Genomic DNA, 20235 nt, shown 5'->3' with positions numbered 1-20235 from the left:
GTGGTCACCAGGGTTTGGGGGAGACGGGCCTGGGGACTTGTTTAATGGGTAAAGTGTCAGTTTTACAAGATTAAAAGAGTTCTGGAAATGGGCTACCCAACAATGTGAATGTACTTAACATACTGAACTGTACACTTACAAATGGTTATGATGGTAAATTTTATAGTGTGTGTATTTTAACACAATTGAGCGTGTAATGTGGGGTCCCTGCCCTGAAGTCACTTAGCGCCCCGCTGGGGATCTGACTTTCCTTCCTGAGGGCAGTCTGACGATATACGTCATCACCTATGTACACTATACGTCATCACCTATGTACACTATACGTCATCACCTATGTACACTGTACGTCATCACCTATGTACACTGTACGTCATCATCTATGTACACTGTACGTCATCACCTATGTACACTGTACGTCATCACCTATGTACACTGTACGTCATCATCTATGTACACTGTACGTCATCATCTATGTACACTGTACGTCATCACCTATGTACACTGTACGTCATCACCTATGTACACTGTACGTCATCATCTATGTACACTGTACGTCATCACCTATGTACACTGTACGTCATCATCTATGTACACTGTACGTCATCACCTATGTACACTGTACGTCATCACCTATGTACACTGTACGTCATCACCTATGTACACTGTACGTCATCACCTATGTACACTGTACGTCATCATCTATGTACACTGTACGTCATCACCTATGTACACTGTACGTCATCAGCTATGTACACTGTACGTCATCATCTATGTACACTGTACGTCATCATCTATGTACACTGTACGTCATCACCTATGTACACTGTACGTCATCATCTACGTACACATATCCCTTGACCCGGCGCTGTCACTCCTGGGAATATTTCCTGAGGCAGTAACCAACAGCCGTCTGATAATGGGTGTGCCACAATGATGTTTGCAGCACTGTTCAGAAGCGTGAAAAATTGGAAACAATTTAAACTCCCATCAGTGGCGGGTTGATTTAATGAAGTTTAATAAATCCAAACTATAGAACCATAGTTTCATGTGGAGACCGTGACTTATTAACACAGTACAACTGCCGTGATATGTAGTTAAGTATCATGTAATAGCATCTACATGACCCTATTCTTCCAAAAAGGAAGGAAGGAAAGGAGGGAGGGAGGGAGGGAGGAAAACTGAATTGTATATATGCCCAGGGAAGGGTGTAAGAAAATTCACAACACAGTGTTAAGCAGGGCTCTATCTGTGTGACCTTCCTCATTTTGCTTTTTTGTTATTGTCCTAATTTTGCACGATGTGTATGTATTTCTCAGGGGAAAAAAGGCAAAGCAACACCCATGGTGGGGGTCAGAGAGGCAGTGCAGTGCGGGTCCTAAGGCCACCCAGACCCCACCATTCCCAGATGGCTTTCGAGGGCTTGCTTCACTTGGTCTCCCCGAGACCCAGACATGTTGGGGGCAGGAGGCTGGCACGCCCAGGGCAGGGCAGGCAAAGCCAGCACCGATGGATGCCCAGGCCTTCGCTTAGCAGAGGGAGGCCAAGTGAGCCCCTCACCAGCCCCCCATGGCCCTGGGCTTGGACACCTGGTCTCAGGAGCCACACAGCAGCTCTACAAGGACAGGGTAGCCTTGGTGGCGGCTGTTTGTGTTTATTTCCTCTCCCTATATGGCACCTCCCTGCCCTCTAGGCATCTAGACACTTAGCATCCATGATGGTGATGTCTGACCCGCTGAGGATTTACCCCCTGCTCAACCACAATTTAGCAAGCCCCTACTTCACATCTGTAGACTGTTGGGATGAGACTCTGGGAACCTTCAGTGTGGAGTAGAGGCCAATAGAATGGTAGGCTGGCCTTGGGCAAGTTGCTTAACTTGTCCGAGCCTCAGTTTTCCCATCTGGAAAGTGGGAATAATAATAGAGTTTCCTCAAGGAACCGTTATCACCAGATGCCTTTGGGAATGGGAAAGGAGACTTTTTAATTTCATACTTTGTGAATTTTAGATCATGTGCATGTATTACTGATTCGAAGAAATATCTACATATCGTAGGAGGGCTGCGAGAGGATCAGAAAGGGTTTTCCAAGGCGGCTCCAAGAAGCATTCATCTCTACATTATTCAAGAGCCACACACAAAAGCAGGCCCTTCTGCACAGGGAAGCTGGGAGGGAGGGCTGAGTGACTCGTGCCCAGGACAGTGTTTGGACTCAGTGGTCCTGTGCCTGGCACTCTGGAGCATAAGGAGGTGACTGCCGTCTACTTGGAGAAATAGATACACCTCACTCCACGAGGGAACAGTAAGTGCTACAGTTAAGGTTCTGCAGACCCATTACTAGGGTTGAGTTCCTCTAGGAAAACTTGCTGGGTAGTTTCCAAGTGGGAAGAACCATCTGTCCTTTTGCTGTGTTGGAGAACCCTGTGCACATTGGTATATTAAAGGCTCTGAGAAGTCCTGCAGTAACAGAGCTTGGTTTAACTTGGTGCTTCTTAATGGACATGATGGAGAGCTCTCCTTTTTTCTTTTCTTTCTTTCTTTTTTTTTTTTTTGGCTTGGTCCCTGCTAACATCCCACAGATCCAGTTGGTGTAGAAGAGTTGGGGAGTGGGAAACACTGTCCTCTAGAGAATCAGGGCAGACTCTGGCCTTTTGATTTGATTTGATTTGGGTTCTTTAACGTCTTTATTGGAGTATAATTGCTTTACAATGGTGTGTCAGTTTCTGCTTTATAACAAAGTGAATCAGCTATACATATACATATATCCCCATATCTCCTCCCTCTTTCCTCTCCCTCCCACCCTCCCTATCCCACCCCTCTGGGTGGTCACAAAGCACCGAGCTGATCTCCCTGTGCTATGCAGCTGCTTCCCACTAGCTATCTATTTTACGTTTGGTAGTATATATAAGTCCATGCCACTCTCTCACTTTGTCCCAGCTTACCCTTCCCCCTGCCCGTGTCCTCAAGTCCATTCTCTACATCTGTGTCTTTATTCCTGTCCTGCCCCTAGGTTCTTCTTCAGACCTTTTTTTTTTTTTTTAGATTCCATATATATGTGTTAGCATACGGTATTTATTTTTCTCTTTCTGACTTACTTCACTCTGTATGACAGACTCTAGGTCCATCCGCCTCACTACAAATGACTCAGTTTCGTTTCTTTTTATGGCTGAGTAATATTCCATTATATATATATGTGCCACATTTTCTTTATCCATTCATCTGTCGATGGACACTTGGGTTGCTTCCATGTCCTGGCTATTGTAAATAGAGCTGCAATGAACATTGTGGTACATGACTCTTTTTGAATTGTGGTTTTCTCAGGGTATATGCCCAGTAGTGGGGTTGCTGGGTCATATGGTAGTTCTATTTTTAGTTTTTTAAGGAAAGTCCATACTGTTCTCCATAGTGGCTGTATCAATTCACATTCCCACCAGCAGTGCAAGAGGGTTCCCTTTTCTCCATCCTCTCCAGCATTTTTTGTTTGTAGATTTTTTGATGATTGGCCTTTTGATTTTAAATTGTCCCTTTTGAGTAGGAGGCTTGGTCCCCTGGTTGTAAAGCTGTGCACGTTTGTCAGATGACAGGAGGAGGGTGACAGTGACGCTAGTGGGCACCATGTCTGCCGAGTGGCTGCTCTGCACCTGGCACCAGTCTATGGGAATTTACATTCACTTGCAAGCCTGACCCTCATGGCCGTCCTGGGAGCTGGCACTGTTCCTGCCTTCCACCTACCGATGATAAAACTGAGGGTCACGAAGGTTGATGCGTCCAGATCTCCCGGCTGCGGGATGACAGATCCAGGATTCAAACCCACACATCTGCTCTGAGCCGCCAAGGCTTCCTCTTCTCAGAAAAGGTCACCTCCTTCCTTCACACGCTCCCACTCTTCTTATAAATACCCTGAACACATTTCCTTCATCAGGAAAGAGATTACAGAGCACTTGGCGTTTTCTGAAGCAGGCGTTAAGGGTTCAGGAACCTTATTGCACTCGCTGCTCTGAATTCTAATCTGTGGCTCTCTCTAAACTCTGGGGTCCCGTCTGTGCCCCCCACAGAGATAATCACATCCCGAGAAGCTCTCCAGGACCATGGTCAGTGCCAGGCCGTGGCCAGCCCAGCTCTTCCCCTGACCTCTCGTCGCTCTGCCCAGAGTCTCGAGGGGAAGGGGCAGCCCGGAGGAATGCAGTGGCCTCTTGAGTGCCTTCTGGGAGGCGGGGCTGGCTGGGAGCAGGGTACAGGGAGGACTGCTCTGCATCCTGTGCTCTGAGCAGATGTCTCCCCCTCCAGGTCTGGAAGAGGTCGGGGGCCTGGTTCTACAGAGGGATCCCCAAGTACATCCTGCCCCTGAAGACCCCCGGCCAGGCCGATCACCCCCACTTCCGACCATTGCCCACGGAGCCAGCAGAGCAAGAGCCCAGAAGTACTGAGAGCAGCCGCATCTACACGTGGGCCCGAGAGAGAGGTAAGTCCCCACTGCGCCCTCTCCGGGATGGCAACCCACATCTGAGCCATCAGCCAACCAAGCAGTGCCACATGCACCAGGCCGGGGCCCGCCGCCCGTCCACGTGGCTCACACTGGTCCTTGGCCCTCTCTGTGCCCTTGGCTCCCCGCCTGCACCACGTGGGTGGCTGGTCCTCAGCAGGGTGCTTGCTTGCATCAGGAGGGTCCCCTGGGGGTCGTTTCACCAGTAAGCACTAATTTGGGGGCAGCAATGCCATGGACAGCACTATGGATCTGTGCAGAAGTGTGATGTCAGTTGAGGTTTTTTGCAAAGTATGAAAATGCATCTTTCTAAGGCAGGTCCGTACCACCTCTTTTCAGTGCTTGTCTATGTCTCAGGAAGGGGGACTCCTGGCTTCACTGGTCTTAACAAGCAAAGAGACGGTGTGCCCAGGGCCCCTTGGTGTTTGTGGTGACTGCACTGATGTGGGTGTGTCCTAAGTGGCCACCATCAGAAGGGGAACGCGCCCCATGGGTCATGATAACAGTGCTTGGGGTGGTGGACGGCTCTCCACTGCTTGCATGATGCTTTAGTGCTTGTGATTTTATTTTCAAAGTTCCTGGTCTCACAACAGACTCTGGAGGTGGACAGAACAGGTATTTTGTAGCCCCATTTTATAGATGAGTAGCCTGAGGCCCAGAGAAGAGGAGGGATTTTCTCAGTTCGGTGTGGCAGAGCTGGAACCAAAAGGTGGGGTCCTGCCCTTGGGGCTTTGACTCCTTCTGCCCTGAAATGTCGGAGTTTCAGCCCAAGACTCAGGGTCTGAGGGTCCTACATGAGACATGGCAGCCAGAGGGATGAGGGCTTATCCTGTTACTGGGGACGATGGACCCAAGAGAGTAGACATGGCAGCTGCTTCTGAGGGGCTCTCGAACATCTCCATGTTTGGATTATGACCTGGCATTTATCTTCATGTCACTTGGACTTCGGTTTTCTTGTTACAAAAGTAAGGCATGTTTATTAATACAGTTTTGAAAGTTGTCAAATGATATAATTTAGAGGTAAAAGTCCCCTGTAGGTCAGCCCTTCCAGACATAACTGGCATCAACAGCTTGGTGTCTGTTCCCCAGATACTTTTTCTCGGCATCACTCGGGTTTTTGCAGCCAGCCTTCCTGCCTAATTCTCCTGGGCTCTGTTTGCCCTTCTAATTCCCATGAGTTCACCTTCCCTGCCATCACTGCCACAGAGCAGCCTCGGTGGGGAGCACGGCAGGTGCAGGGGCAACCTGGGCAGTCAGGGGGCAGAGGGCGGCCGGAGGGGAGTCCCTTTTCCACCCTCAGCGCTGGGGCTTTCTCCTGCCCCAGCCCGGTCGGGGTGCATCTGTGTCCCTCAGACCGAGGGAAGAGATACGGCTGTGGAGGCTGACGCTGGGGGACACTGGCGGGTCTAGAATGTTGTTTCCCGTAGATTGAGGAGGAGAGACCTTGAGGCCTCACCCCGAGGGGCCTCAGTGCCCTGTCTGCTCCAGCACCAGTGTGGCACACATGAGCACGCATGCGTGCACACACACACACACACACACACGCACACACACACGCACACACACACATCCCTAGGGAAGGGCGGGACCTTCTCTTGTCTCCTCGTCAGCCACGCAGACACACAGATGCCCTTTTAATTATGTGGGCAAGGAGGCCAGCGGCCCACACACTTGGAGTTGGCACCGTTATTAACTGACTTTGCAGTGAGGCCGGGCCAGGCAACGTGGAGGTCCCCCCGACCCCGGTGTGAACTCGGTCTCCCCCCGCAGACTGGGTTGGAAGCCCCCCAGGCCCCCAGAGCACGAGGCCGCTGGAAAGTGGCTTCCCCGTGCCATCTGCAGCCCCGTCATCAGTGGTGCGGGGTGTCAGGCAGCAGGCTGGGGTCTGAGCTGCGGTCTGTGGTCCAGATCAGAGCCTGTGTGCTAAGCCTGGCCCTCGTAGCACCCCATTCAGCCCCAACTGAGCTTGGGCCAGACAGAAACAGTGTGACCAGCACTGAGGTGTGGGCTCCCCCAACCACGCTGGAAGCTGTCTGCAGGCAGGGCTGTGTCTGTCCTGAACAGGCCGATTCCTCAGCACGTAGCATGGGAGAGGCACAAGGTAGATGCTTATTAGGTGATTGAGTGGAAGAATGAAGGAATGAACTACCCACCTGCTCCGGGATGTTTGAAAGGCCTATGGAGGGATTTTCATTAGGACCTCAGGCTCCCCTGGGTCAGGGGTCTGGTGGACAGCCCAGGAGGCTGTGAAAACCACCTTGCTCTCCTGAGGCAGCTCTCCTCCCGCATCCCTGTCTCCAGGGCTAGCCCCACAGTCCCTGCTCCCATATGTGGAAGCTGATCCTGACACCAGCTCCCTCTCTCTGACCACCACCCCGTCACCGGCCCCTGCCACACTCTCTCCTCTTTCTTTCACTCTCTCTCCCTCCCTCCCTCTTGGGCAGGTACACCTGTGTCTCCCAGCTTCTCCCCCGCCATCCCAGCTCACTTCACTTGGAAGAGGAAGGGGAATCAATAGATAGAAGCCAAGAAGTTTGCAGGCCACAGAGCAATCAAGTGAAATGTATTGATGTTTTTGAGGCAGGTCCCTTTTCTTCCTCCTTTAAATTGTCTTGGTTAATTTTTAATTACATGAGCGTACCTGATAAATTTTTAACAAGTTAAACAATTCAAAAGTCTATGAAGAATTAAAATCTCTCCTGCCATCATCTCCGAACCCCTTTCTCCCTATTCCTACCAACATATACTTGATACAGGGTTATGTTTTCTTTTGTTTTTATTTTAACAACAAAAATAGCCTCTTACCCATAACTCTGCGTGTTGCTTTTTTCACTTAACAGAATATCATGGGCATCCCTCCAGGTCAACAGATACAAAAATTTTACTTTATTCTTTTTAATGGCTGAGTAAAATCCCATCATATCATATATTGTGATTTAATTATTCACCTATTGATGGACATTGAAATGATTTCTGGCTTTTTGCCACTGCAGGCAGTACCGAAACATCCTTATATGTATATGATGCTTCTATTTCTGTAGGGCAGGTTTCCAAAAATGGGTTGTGTGTTTTAAATGTCAATAGACATTACCAAGCTATATTCTGAAAATGTTACAGTTTTTTTTTGTTTTTGTTTTTGTTTTTGTTGGCGGTACACAGGCCTCTCAGTGTTGTGGCCTCTCCCATTGCGGAGCACAGGCTCCAGACGCGCAGGCTCAGCGGCCATGGCTCACGCTCCGCGGCATGTGGGATCCTCCCGGACTGGGGCACGAACCCGTGTCCCCTGCATCGGCAGGCGGACTCTCAACCACTGTGCCACCAGGGAAGCCCTGTTATAGTTTTTTATACTCACCTATACCTGCATCCTTGCCTGCCATGAATATTTTTGGTGTTTATCATTTTGGCCAGTAGGCTAGAAGAAAAATGATATTTCATTTTTCTAATTTGTACATTTGAACGTGTCTTCATGTCTTATTATTTATTGATTATTTAAGCTTCCTCTTTTAAAACTTGCCTGTTTAAACTCATTGCTCATTTTTTATTATGTTGTTTATTTTCTCTTACTGATTTGTAGATGCTCCTTAGGGGTATTAAATGGGTTGCAAACCTTTTTCTCCTTGACTTTATATTTTGTTTGACTTTAGTGTTTACTTATAGTATTTCGCCAGTTAAAAACAATTTCTTTTCATTTTTGTGAAGTCAAGTATGTCTTTCTTTTGCTTTGTGGCTCATAGGTTTCCTATCTTGCTTTGAAATGTCTTCTTCTACAAGGTTAAAAAAAATCTGTTAAATAAAAAGTTTAAGTAGTATGAGAATAAAAGGAAATACTTAAATATGATAAAATTACCCAAAAAGCAGAAATGTAACACCAAATATCATATTAACTGATAAAGCACTGAAGCTGTGTTCTATCAAAAGACAAGTCAAGAATACCTCCATCACCATCATTCAACAGTATACTGTAGTATTTAACTAATGTAACAAGGCAAGAAAATAAAGTAATCTGTCACCATTGGAAAAGAAAAAATTCTCTTATTTGCAGGTGATGTAATTGTATACCAAGAAAACCCAAGAGGGTCTATTAAAACAACCCACCAGGATTAATAAGAGAATTTGGGAAGTGACAGGACACAGAGTAAATCAATAGTTTACACCAAAAAATCAACAGTTTTACTCTATACTGACTAATTAGAACTGGAAAAATCCATTCATAATTGCAACAAAAATTGTAAAATGCCCAGAAACAAATTTTAAAAAAGAATTATAGGTCAAACATGGAGAAAGTTATAGAATCTTATCAAAGGACACACAGCGGAATATTACTCAGCCATAAAAAAGAATGAAATAATGCCATTTGCAGCAACATGGGTGGACCTAGAGGTTATCATACTGAGTGAAGTGAGTCAGACAGAGATAAGTATCATATGACATCACTTATATGTGGAATCTTAAAAAATGATACAAATGAACTTATTTACAAAACAGAAATAGACTCACAGACATAGAAAACAAACTTATAGTTGCCAAAGGGGAAAAGGAGGGGAGGGATAAATTGGGGACCTGGGTTTAACAAATACACAGTACTGTATGTAAACTAGATAAACAAGGACCTACTGCATAGCACAGGGAGCTATATTCGCTATCTTGCAATAACCTATAATGGAAAAGAAACTGAAAAAGAGTGTGTGTGTGTGTGTGTGTGTGTGTATAACTGAATCACTTTGCTGTACACCTAAAACATTGTAAATCGACTGTACTTCAATTTTTTTTAAAGTTACTATAGTCAAGAGAAACAGTGTAGTATTGTCACCAGAATAAATAGAATATTTATATAGATAAGTGGAACAGAATAGAAAAATAATGGACCTGAGGATGTATGGAAGCTAAACATAGGTAGCTTTTCAGTTCAACGGGAAAATAACTGGTTTATTTATCAACCAGGGCTAGCATAATTAGATTGCCATCCCATTCCATCTGTATCCAGAAACACATTGCAGACAGATTAAAGATCTAAATGTTAGAAATAACACAGTGAATGTATTAGAGAAAGATTAGAAGTGTTTCTTTCCTCTGTGTCAAACTCAGAGATACTCTGGCGCCTACAGGACAGGTAGGCTGACTACCCGAGTGGCTATGCTCTTCCTCCTGTGGACACTGGGTGTTGATTTTGGTCCAGGATTTGCATGCAGACCCCTTGGTGAGCCCCCTACAAGCTTACTCATAGCAGGACATTCATTCTTTCTGGGGTAGGGAAAGAATATGACCTGAGTTCCTCCTGTGACTGACCCTGGGTCTGACCTGGCTGCCTCTGGGGAAAGGGCTCCACCCTCCCAGCCAATCAATCCAACTGGACTGCGTGCTCCACGCTACTTTCCCTTGGCAGGTCCAAGTTTATGGCAGCAATAAATATAGTCAGTTTTTGTGTACTCCCAGGCCTCTTTGTTCCCTTGTAAAATATAAGGTGTAAATGGTGGAACCAGTACTGTGGGCTCTTAGGCCTTAATCTCTTTCGAGTTGGACCCACCCCTTCTGCAGGCATCTTTCCTCTCAGCTGGATTCCCACCCTCAGGCAGTGTGTGGAAAGATATTTGCTGGGTGTAGGGATATTAATCTGGCATATTTGGGTAATAAGAGATTACATTTTTTTTCTCATATACTTTTTTTTTTTTTTGGCTGCGTTGGGTCTTTGTTGCTGCGCGGGGGCTTTCTCTAGTTGCAGCCAGCGGGGGCTACTCTTCGTTGCTGTGCACAGGCTTCTCATCGCGGTGGCTTCCCTTGTTGTGGAGCACGGGCTCTAGGCACGCGGGCTTCAGTAGTTGTGGCTCGTGGGCTCTAGAGCGCAGGCTCAGTAGTTGTGGCGCACGGGCTTAGTTGCTCCGCAGCGTGTGGGATCTTCTCAGACCAGGGCTCGAACCCGTGTCCCCTGCATTGGCAGGCGGATTCTTAACCACTGCACCACCAGGGAAGCCCTTCTCATATACTTGAAAGCTTAGAGGAGGCAACTGCAGCTTTGGTTCAGCAGCTCAGTGAGGTCAGGACAGATGTCTTCATATTTCTTGCTCTTTCCCTCATGGTCACGAGATGATTGCTACAGTTCCAGCCATCACTATAAGGAAAAGAAGAAAGATTAAAGAGGAGGCTGGAAAATTAAGCTTTTCCCTTCTGCAGCCTTGCATTATAATAGAAGCAGGCTGGTACTTGCGCTGGAGGAGCCTGATGCCCTGTTGATGGAGAGCTGAATTGATGTGACTGAAGTCGTTATGTGTGGCAGTTTTTCTCAGATAGGATTTTGTGCTTCTCTGCTTCCAAGGCCGAGGACACTTAACGTGATGGTGCTTATTTTCTTCAGCCCCCAGTGCTGTGACTGGGAGACCGCACTGCCCTGGGTCTGCTCTGTGGCTGGCCTGCCCCGCCTTTCCCAGCTGTGGCTGTACACCTGTGATGGGGTTGGGGCAGCGCTGAAGCCCCAAGTCTCGGGTCCATACAGTGCTCCGGGGGTATTTTAGGATGTGTGTCCTTTTCTCAGATGGGAGCCAGAGAGTCGAGGTTCCTGGGAGACCGACTCCTGGATCTGTGAGGCTTTGCTATATTCACCTCTCTTAGGGAGCCTGGGGCCAGGCAGGGGTTGGGGGCCGGGGACCCATCGCCATCTAAAGCTTTCGTCACTGCCCTGTGGACTGGCCGGACTGGGGAGGCCTTTCCATTCTGCCCGCCCCGCTAGACCCCAAAAAGCCCCAGCTGAACACAGGCAGGTGCCCTGAGCGCCCAGTAGCCACGAGGCAAACTCCCTTTCCCCTCCCCACTGAGGCCCGGGTGCAGTCCCTCCCCAGGACCCTCCGCAGGAACCCTCCCTCCTCCCACCCTCCATCATCCCCCTGAGCAGAGCACAGGCTTCCTGGGTGTAACTGAACAGAATGACACACTGGTCACTTCAAGGTCTGTTCTGGAAAAGTACTTCGAGGTTTTGGATTTTTTCCAGCTGGGTAGTTTTAAGAAAAATCAGAGTTTCATTATCACTTTATTGGTTCACTAGGTTTTAAACAAAATTTTTTTAAAAATCCCGAACTGTGGTTCTGTTTGCAGTCCAGTGAAAGCAAGCTTCGAGGTTGTTTGGGTTAAGCAGTCCGGTTCAGCTCAGCTGCAAATGTTTTCCTGGGGCCGCCCTTCCTGAATGAACCCTCAGCCAGCCTTCCCGCCCCTACGCCACCATCTCCTGTCCCCCTGGAGAAGCCGAGTCATTGGTACTGCATTGGCCTCAGCCAGAGCTCCTTGACTCACAGCCATTATCTCATCTGATGCTCAGAACAGCCTATGGGGCAGCTAAGGACGTGAAATTGGCTCTAAGTGATGGAGGACGAGTGGGGTGTCTGCCCAAGGTCACATAGGCTGCCGCTAAGCGGGCCTGGGATGCAGGCTTCTGAATCCCAGCCCACTCTCCTCCGCTCTGAGAGTAGCTCAGAGTAAAGCTGTTACCCAAGTCGCCACACACACTGGCTTTCCCCTTTCGGACTTGGTTCAAGGGTTTCTGGTTGCCAGGCTGCTGAGGAAGTTCTCCCAGAAGCAGGGATGGAGAGGTAGGCTTTCGAGGCCTGTGGGGATGGGGGGATATGGCAGCATCCCTGCTTCTCAGGGAACTCTCGGATCAGCTCCGTTCCCCAGCCTCTGCCCGTCCAGCAGCTGGTACTCAGCTGCAAGTCTGCATGCCCTTCAGTCTCAGCCTCTGCCCCCGCTCTCAGGACCCATGTCCACACTTGGGGAGGACGCGATTGGCCCAACTCCCTCCTGCTCAGAATGCCCTTTATGCATCAAGCCTGTAACCTGTCAGACATTATAGATGGTGTGGCCCATTACACCCAATTGAGGCTGCTTTCCCCAAAAGCAGAGCTGGGACAGAGCAGGGAGAAATTTGTATCTCTTGCTCAATAGCCATTGAATCACAGAATTGGGTGTTTTGTATCCTACAGGGCAGTGAGCTCCCCGTCACTGGGAGCATTCAAGCAGAGGCTGGATATTATAGTAGGGATACTATGGCTCAGAAACTGGGGGAAGCTTACTATGGGGCTTGTTACTATGTATCCAGAGTTATGACCCCATGTTGTGACCAGGGCTGGGGGGATGGGGACACAGTCTATGGCCCAAGATTGAGAAAGCCACATGGCTTTGAACCCGAGACCTCTGTCTCGTTAGCACAGAGCTGCAGCCGACTGAGCTAATAAGCAGTTTCGCGGCAGCCGTTTTTCCATCAAACGCATGTGCTGTTTCCTGACTTCTTAAGGCGGCATGCTATTTATACCATAGATCCATTCATTCTTAATGAGCCACGGTTGTGGATTGTAAAATGTTTTATTTTCAGACAGGATTGCTCACTGCCCAGAGCCAGTTGTTGCTATGCCGCCTTCCTTCTTTCTCTGTTCCTGAGAAATGAGTGTTTTGGAAGCTCCTCAGGGCGCTCAGCTGCCCTCTCCCCCACTCCCTACTCACCCCCAGTGTTTCCCCAGCAGACTCAGAACTTGCCGTTTCTGTCACACCAGGCTGAACGTGGTACATGGACTCCCTGCAGCCTTCAGAGCAGCTGGGAGTGTGTGTTGTAGGGGGCAGACGGCGGGCAGGCTGGCCGAGGCTTGGAGAAGGAGGCAGAGTAGAGCAGGTCTTCGTCGTTTGGAGGTGGGATGCCGTCTGTCCTGGGTGGGTTGGACATTTGCTAGCGTTACAGGTCGCAAAGTGATGGAACAGTGACTCGATCCGACTCACTGCTTTAAATTCATTGACAACTTTTTTAAAGGTAGAGAATGTTCATTAAAAAGAATATGGAGTTCTGGCTTCTTTTTTGAAAATCAGAAGGTCTGGCATACTGCCCCTCCCTGGAAAAATTGGACAGGCTAAGTGGCAGCTTCCCCCTTCACACAGGCCTTGCAGTCTCTGGTTTGCTGCAGTCCCCACCCCTCCCTATTGTCTCTCACGCTCTTTGATCATCACCCTTGCTGGGTTATTAAGGAGAAAGTGAAATAGTTCTTGTTTCCACATCCCAGTGTAAGAGAGAGACTAGAAGTTAGACCAACAGGGACACTTGTTGCAAAAACAGTGGGCGCACGTCTCTGTGGAAGTGAAGCCTTCTCATATCCAGCCCACCTCACTCACTGACCCTTCACCTGACCAGTGGGAAACAGGAGCCTGACCATGGCACATCTGGGCGTCCTTTCTCCTACCCTGACCCCACAAATCCCGCCCACGGTGGTTCTGCGCCTTCTGTGGAGGTGACCCACCGCTGTCGCCCCCAGGGCCTCGCCAATAAGGGCTTAAGAGGTCAGGCCTTGCAGAGCTCCTGTGTTTTAATAGGGGATCCCCGGGCAGGAAAACTTTAGTTTTGTAAAGTCCTTCTTCCTCTCTGGGCCTTGGTTTCCCCATGAGGAGGACGGGGGTGACGGGGACTGAGACAGAGAGTCCGTTCTCGTCCAGCTTTCATATCTCATGGTTCCAAATCCAAGGGGATGAGACTTTATGGAGGAATTTCTAACAGGTGGTAAACCAGCTCCCAGACTGTACATTGAGGCTGTGTCTACCGGAAAGACCAGCCCCATTTCAGCAGTGGCCCCGTCTCACTCATACACACTCACACACACACACACACACACACACACACACACACACACACTCCGGGTATGTGCTGCCAGTGAAATCCCATCCCCCTCCCCCCACCCCATGCCCTGTGTTTGTGGTAAACAATCACTAAGTGCTTATGAAGTTCCGGAATCTTCCTTTCACGGTCCTGTCCCCGGGATTGTCTCTAATGCTTCACTATCACCTTCCCCGCCTCAGTTCGTCTTACACCCTGCATGGGTTCTACAGTCCTGGGCAGCTGGAAGTACCTGGGCTTTTTTAATGTATAAATATAATAGAAACCACCAAATACACACAGAGATGTGAGGCAGAAACGACTGCTCAGAGAGGAGGGAGGAGAGGCTGCTTTTGAACCACCTGAGGAGGGTGCTGTGTGTCCAGCCCGGCACACAGCCACTGAAAGCCACTGACTCCGGTCTTCATGGTGTAGGTCTGCTGTTTGGGTCCAAAAAATAAATAAACAAAAAGAAGTCATAGCTGGACAGTCCTGGCTGTGGCTCCCACTAGCCGTTTAGGGATGGGAACGCCGTCCATCCCACCGGGGGCAGGAGAGGGGATGGTGGTGCTGAGTTGCCGGAGCCCACTGTGAGCCCCGCTTGGGCAAACACTGACAGTCAGTCTTCTGTGCGGCCACCGTTCTTCCAGGCTCAGCTGAGGGCCTGAGTGCCACTTGCCTGTTGGTCTGTGCAGGTGAAAGAGGCAGATCTCAGCCTTCAGCTGCCGTGGACCACAGCCCATGCCAGGCTCTGTGCATTTGTGTAATCCCCTGACACCTGTGCTGGGGGGACTACTGTTGTCCCATTTTATAGAAGAGGAAACTAAGGCAGATAATTTACATTGTAATCTCAGCGTGGGCAGAACAAGAAATCCCCATGGTGTTCGGGAAACTTTGCCCTTTTCCCAAGTCGCAGGGAAACAGAGGCCTGGCCATGTCTTGCGTGGCTGTGTTTTGAGAGAGAAGCCCATGCGTTACTAATTTGTCTTGACCTTTGGATTCCTTGGTGAAGCCTAACGCTAGCTCAGTGCTGGCATGTGTGAATGGAGGGGCCACCCCCAGAATAGAAGCCCTGAGCTTCCAGGAGCCACCCTTGTCCCGACCGCTGCACCCCACCCCTGCCCCCTGCAGCCCTGTTGCCTGTCCTGGGCATCTTCGCTGGCCTGGGGGTTGATTTTCCAAGAGCAGGAGGCCCTCATTAGCCACACCACAGAGGTCAGGGGCATGGCTATCGCTGCTAATTTGTCCCAACCCGATGGCACCCTCAGCTGATTGGATGACTCCAGCTGCAAGGTAAGCTCTTGGGACTCCTTGCCCCCGCCAACCCTGCAATCCCCAACTGAGCTGAACTGGGGAAACAGGCCCCACCCCCAGGCAGCCCGGCTGCAGCTGAGCAGATGACCACAGAACTCTCGCCAAGTGCAATACAGCACACCCCTCTCCAGCCGCTCACCTGCCTCGCTGTGTGGACCTGCAGCTTAATTCCGCCCACTCTAGATTTCTCGGCCTTTGGGGACCTGGTGAAGTGAATAAACCTGGGCCCGCCTGCCCTGTATGACTCCAATAAGCCCTCGGAGATAACAGTGCTGATTCCACTCAGCTCAGCAGTCCTCTCCCCAGGCCTCTTGTCCATCACAGGGTGGAGGCCGGCCCCACGGATGGGGCCAGGATGATTTCCGCTCGCTGGTCCAGGAGTGGTGGCAGAGGCTGGGAGAAGCTGTCTGTCCGGTGATCTCCATACAGGAAGGAGGGGCCGGACCGCCCCTGTCTCAGTTGCTCCTGGGGTCCACATGGAGTCCGGGCAAAGCTGGCAGCCCAGTCCCCCACCTAGGCTCTGAGATCAGATGCCATGGGCCTGAGCAGGGACTGAGATTCCAGCCCCGGTGAGGGAACCTGAGGGATACACCCTGAGGCCAGACCCTGAGGGGACGTGATAGACAGAGACAGAGGCGGAGACCCAGAGACAGATGGACAGACATGTGCAGAGACTGGAGAGTGAGAGAAACCAACCAAAACAGAAATAGGGATCAAGAGACAAACCCAAGGGCTTCCCTGGTGGCACGGTGGTTGGGAGTCCGCCTGCCGATGCACTGGACGCAGGTTCGTGCCCCTTTCCAGGAGAATCCCATGTGCCGCGGAGCGGCTGGGCCCGTGAGCCATGGCCACTGAGCCTGCACGTCCAGAGCCTGTGCTCTGTGGCCGGAGAGGCCACAACAGTGAGAGGCCTGAGTACCGCAAAAAAAAAAAAAAAAAAGAGACAAACCCAAGAAGACTCAAAACACACAGGGACATAAAGACACACAAGAGAGGGAAAGAAAGACAAGAGAAGCAAAGGCAGAGAGAGAGCTTTTTTTCAAACCATCAACAAGAGAGGCACAAGGAGATGAGGTCAAAGACAAAGGCGCAGAGACCTAAAGAAGGACAGACAGACAGCACTGACGTCATGGAGTGGATGAAGATGCGTTTTGCATCCCAGCAAAGGAACTGTCAGGAGGTATGCACCCACTTTGCTTCATCTCTGCCACAAATCAGAAGCAATAACCTGCCAGAGAGAAATAGTGCAGAGCACATCCAAGCCAGACCAGCCCCTCGTCCCCTAGGTGCCTGAGTCCGGAGCCTTCCTTTTGAGCCTATCCTGGCTCTGGAGAAGCCCACCACCTGGCCGTTGTGTTTCCTGTTCTCTGTCAGGGATGCCTGGCACACCCCAGTCCCAGCATTTCTATCTGCCAAAATCATGCCCATCTTTAAATTCCACCTCTTCCAGGAAGTCCCTCCTGACTTCTCCTTTCCCTGAACACTTTCCACCTCCCCTGCAGAGTATCATGTTCTCCCTGGAAGGAGCTGTTCTTATCTTCCATCCGTCCATCTCCCATTCTATCTGGAGCTCCTCCAGCCAGGGCAGGACCACAGGATTTCAGTGCTGGCGACCACATCACTATTGATCTGAGGATTCATCTTCGTTATCTGGTACCTCCTGTCTGTCTGCAAGCCCCAAGGAGGGAGTTAATTAAAATCAATGGCAAATGAATAAGCAAGCACAGGAAACCCTCCACTCCCCAGCTGTCAATTCCTGGCCTGGTCTGTGCTGTCCCTGCTGAGGTCCCAGGTGGCAGCCTGGAAGGGGGACCAAGGAGGGAGAGCTCCCGGGTCCCACTCCCTCACCCCTCCTTCTGTGGTGGTCCTGTGACTATCCCCACCTCAGAGATGAGGAAATGAGGCCCAGGGTGATCAGGCAGCTGGACAGGGAGGGTCATCCGGGTCTCCTGACTCTGAGTCCAGGAGGGAGGGAGGAAGGAAGGCTCTGAGCCTCTCTCGCTCCACCCAGCCTATCCCTATGAGGACAGGCCCCCTGGCCTTGGGACTACCTTTCTTATTGTCCAGACCCTGACTCTCTGGGACCCTGGAGGGAGTTTCCAAAACAAAGGAAGAGCCCGTTCTGGGGCCTGGGGTTTGGAAGAAGAGAAGGTTTTGCATGAACAGTGCACTTCTCTCCCCAGAGCCCACTCATCCCGTGTCCATGGCAACCAGCCTCCGACAGCCCCTCCCCGCATTAGTCTGTGCCTAGCTCAGGCTGAGGCCACCATTGCCTGGCTCGCTCATCCCACTTGAGTGTCCTTTTGGGAGAGGCTGCAAGGAGGCGCCTGCCTGGTGGAAAGCCCAGCCCGAGCTGGCTCGCCACCACCTTGCTGACCACCATCAGTCCTGCTGTCTCTGCACAGTGCCGCGTTTCCTCCTGCTGCGTGCCTGCTTGGCCCAAGGCCCAGTGATGGGGGCTGAGGGAAGGAGCCAGACACCAATTAAGACGTGACCGTGTCCTGAAGGGGCTCCTGGTACAGTTGGGGAAGTCGAGGCAGGTGTTTGTAGGAAAAGAAATGCAATGCCAGGGGTTGTCTGAGAGGGGCCAGAAGAGCTGCCCCAGCAGTTGTGGGGAGAGTGAAGGAGGGCCTGTCTTCCATCCTTGGGCTGGAGAAATTTTCCAACAGGGGCACGGTTTGGATGGGTTCCTGGAGGATGAATTGGAATCTAATTTTCAAAAATATGTATAGGCTCGTATAGCTTTTTAGACTTGCAGTGCTTTTTGTCCTACTTGATCTCTTGATCTGATTTTATTGGTAGTTGTTATTGTGTCCATTTTACAGATGAGAAGACTGAGGTTCAGAGAGATGTAGGTATTTGTCCAGGAGTGTCCAAAGCAGAGCTAGAATTCAACCCTAGATGTTGGGAGTGAACTAGACGTTTTTCTCACACACATTGCAGCCCCTGCCTCTGGCGGGAAAATGCATGTTGAGGAAACAGAGGATGAACTGACCTGCCTGCAGGGGACCAGAGCCCTTGGGGTGAGGCCAGACCATGGGGTGCCCTGCATCCTGGGTGAGGAGGAAAGAGCAGAGATTCCTACAATAGTTAGGCCTGGGTTCAAATCCCAGCTCGGCCTCCAAACAGCCTCTGAAGGCACCTAGTGCCTCCAATGTCTTATGAAACACAACTTGGAAATCTAAGCTCCCCGGAAAAAGTGAGTCCACCCCTGTGAGGTTGGCCTGGGCACCGAACATGGTGAGTGCAGAGGCCAGCTCTGTGCCAGATGGTGTGGGCCATGAGTTCAGGATGCACCCCCCCCATCAAGTAAAATAGCTCCCATTTATCAGGCACCTACCATGTGCCAGACACTGCCTGTGTTATCTCTATTAATACTCACAACAACCCAGGAAAGGACCCATCATTACCCCATTTCATAGGTGGGCCTGCTGAGCACAGAGAGGTGAAGAAACCGACCCAAAGTCCCACAGCTGGGAAGTGGCAGAGTCAGGACACTGTGTGACTCAGAGCCTCTTCACCACCCCTGCACCTCGCTCCTGCTGCCACCAAACAGAGCCCCAGACTTGGGAGGCATCTTGGTGGGATTTCAGGCTGCAAGCCTGGCCCTGCTCCCAGGTGGGGCAGCCCTCACCTGTCCCCATGCGGACAGCTCTGTGACTCTTCTCTGCAGCTGTGCCCGCCTGGTGGGCTGGGTAAGGCTAACTGGGGACGTCTCTGCATTCCCCAGGGCCTTATCTTTCCTTTACATTAAAAAAAATTTTTTTTTTTTTGCTTTTAGTATGCAAAATTTTCCACCATCTGCGTTGCCTCTGGCAGAATATTTGCTGAAAATATCTCTCTTCCTCTCTAATTCCCGTAATTTCTTGGGGCTTTGGGAGCCTCCAAGCAGAGCAGCAGTTGCTCACAAGGGCCTCCCGAGCTTACAGGCTGCTGGCTGTCCTTGTGCCAGGCAGGCAGACGTTGTGTGGCCCAAAAGTCACATCTCCCCACCTCTCAACCAGAGTGGGGCACTGGGGTCTCTCCACTGATGGAACAAACCTGACCTGAAGTTGAATCCTAGGATTCAGACCCAGAGTGGCTGTCTAGGTTGGCCTCTTTTTGTGTGTGATGAAGCCCTGAGAGGTGTCCCCAGGGTCACAAAGAGAGATGGTGGCAGAGCAGAGGCAGGAAGCAGGTCCCCAAATCCCAGTGCAGTGCTGTGAGGTCCAGTGGCCAGCATCCTGCCTGTCCCCTGGACCGTCCCAGGCAAGGTATCTCCACAAGCCAGCAGCTGCCACATGTTCTTTGAGGCAGTCAGGAAAGACTTTCCAAAAGGGAAGACTTCCCCCCACCTTCATGTACCAAAACTCTGAGTTTCCATGGTGACAGTCAAATTGCAAATCCATCCAAGAGTGAGCCAGGGGAAAAAAAAAAAAAAGCTGGCCTCTCCCCAGAGAAGCAGGCATGGCTGGTGCTGGGGCTGTCCGCTTCTGAGGATGAGAGCTGGGCAGAGTGGGGCAGCCCTGCTGCGGCATGATGGGAAAATCTCAGGGACGCCAGGTCCCCAAGCAAGTGGTCCAGGGGCTCAAGCCACTGCAGAGGGGGAGGCCCCCCTCCTCCCTGCCTCCTGGCAGAGCCCGGGTGAATCCATTTAGTGACACCTCCTTCTTGGGGAAGCTATCGGGACAGTCTTCTCCCTGGTGTTTTCCCATTTTCAATCTGAAAATCAGGCGTGGGCAGAATACAAGCACTCGTCACTGACAGAACCATCCTAGACTCAGCCTTTGGGGAATGAGAGGAAAAAACTCAGCCTCCAGACACAGAGAGTGTTTTCTTGAGGATGGAAGGG

At 50.6% G+C, this 20235-nt stretch overlaps 1 protein-coding gene across 1 annotated transcript in view; it reads left to right on the top strand.

The window, feature by feature from the left end:
• RPH3AL (rabphilin 3A like (without C2 domains)) overlaps window positions 1-20235 on the top strand; it is a 125486-nt gene that overhangs the window by 89708 nt on the left and 15543 nt on the right. The window contains 1 exon segment of the mRNA XM_089900650.1: window positions 4282-4456. Coding sequence (XP_089756776.1) covers window positions 4282-4456 — 175 coding nt within the window.

This window comes from Delphinapterus leucas, chromosome 19, assembly GCF_059928025.1.
Source record: "Delphinapterus leucas isolate spDelLeu-1000000601 "Yukka" chromosome 19, BTC_Dleu_Yukka2, whole genome shotgun sequence".
Taxonomy (NCBI): domain Eukaryota; kingdom Metazoa; phylum Chordata; class Mammalia; order Artiodactyla; family Monodontidae; genus Delphinapterus; species Delphinapterus leucas.
The sequence above is the reverse complement of the archived record's forward strand: the minus strand, read 5'-3'. Positions and strand labels throughout refer to the sequence as shown.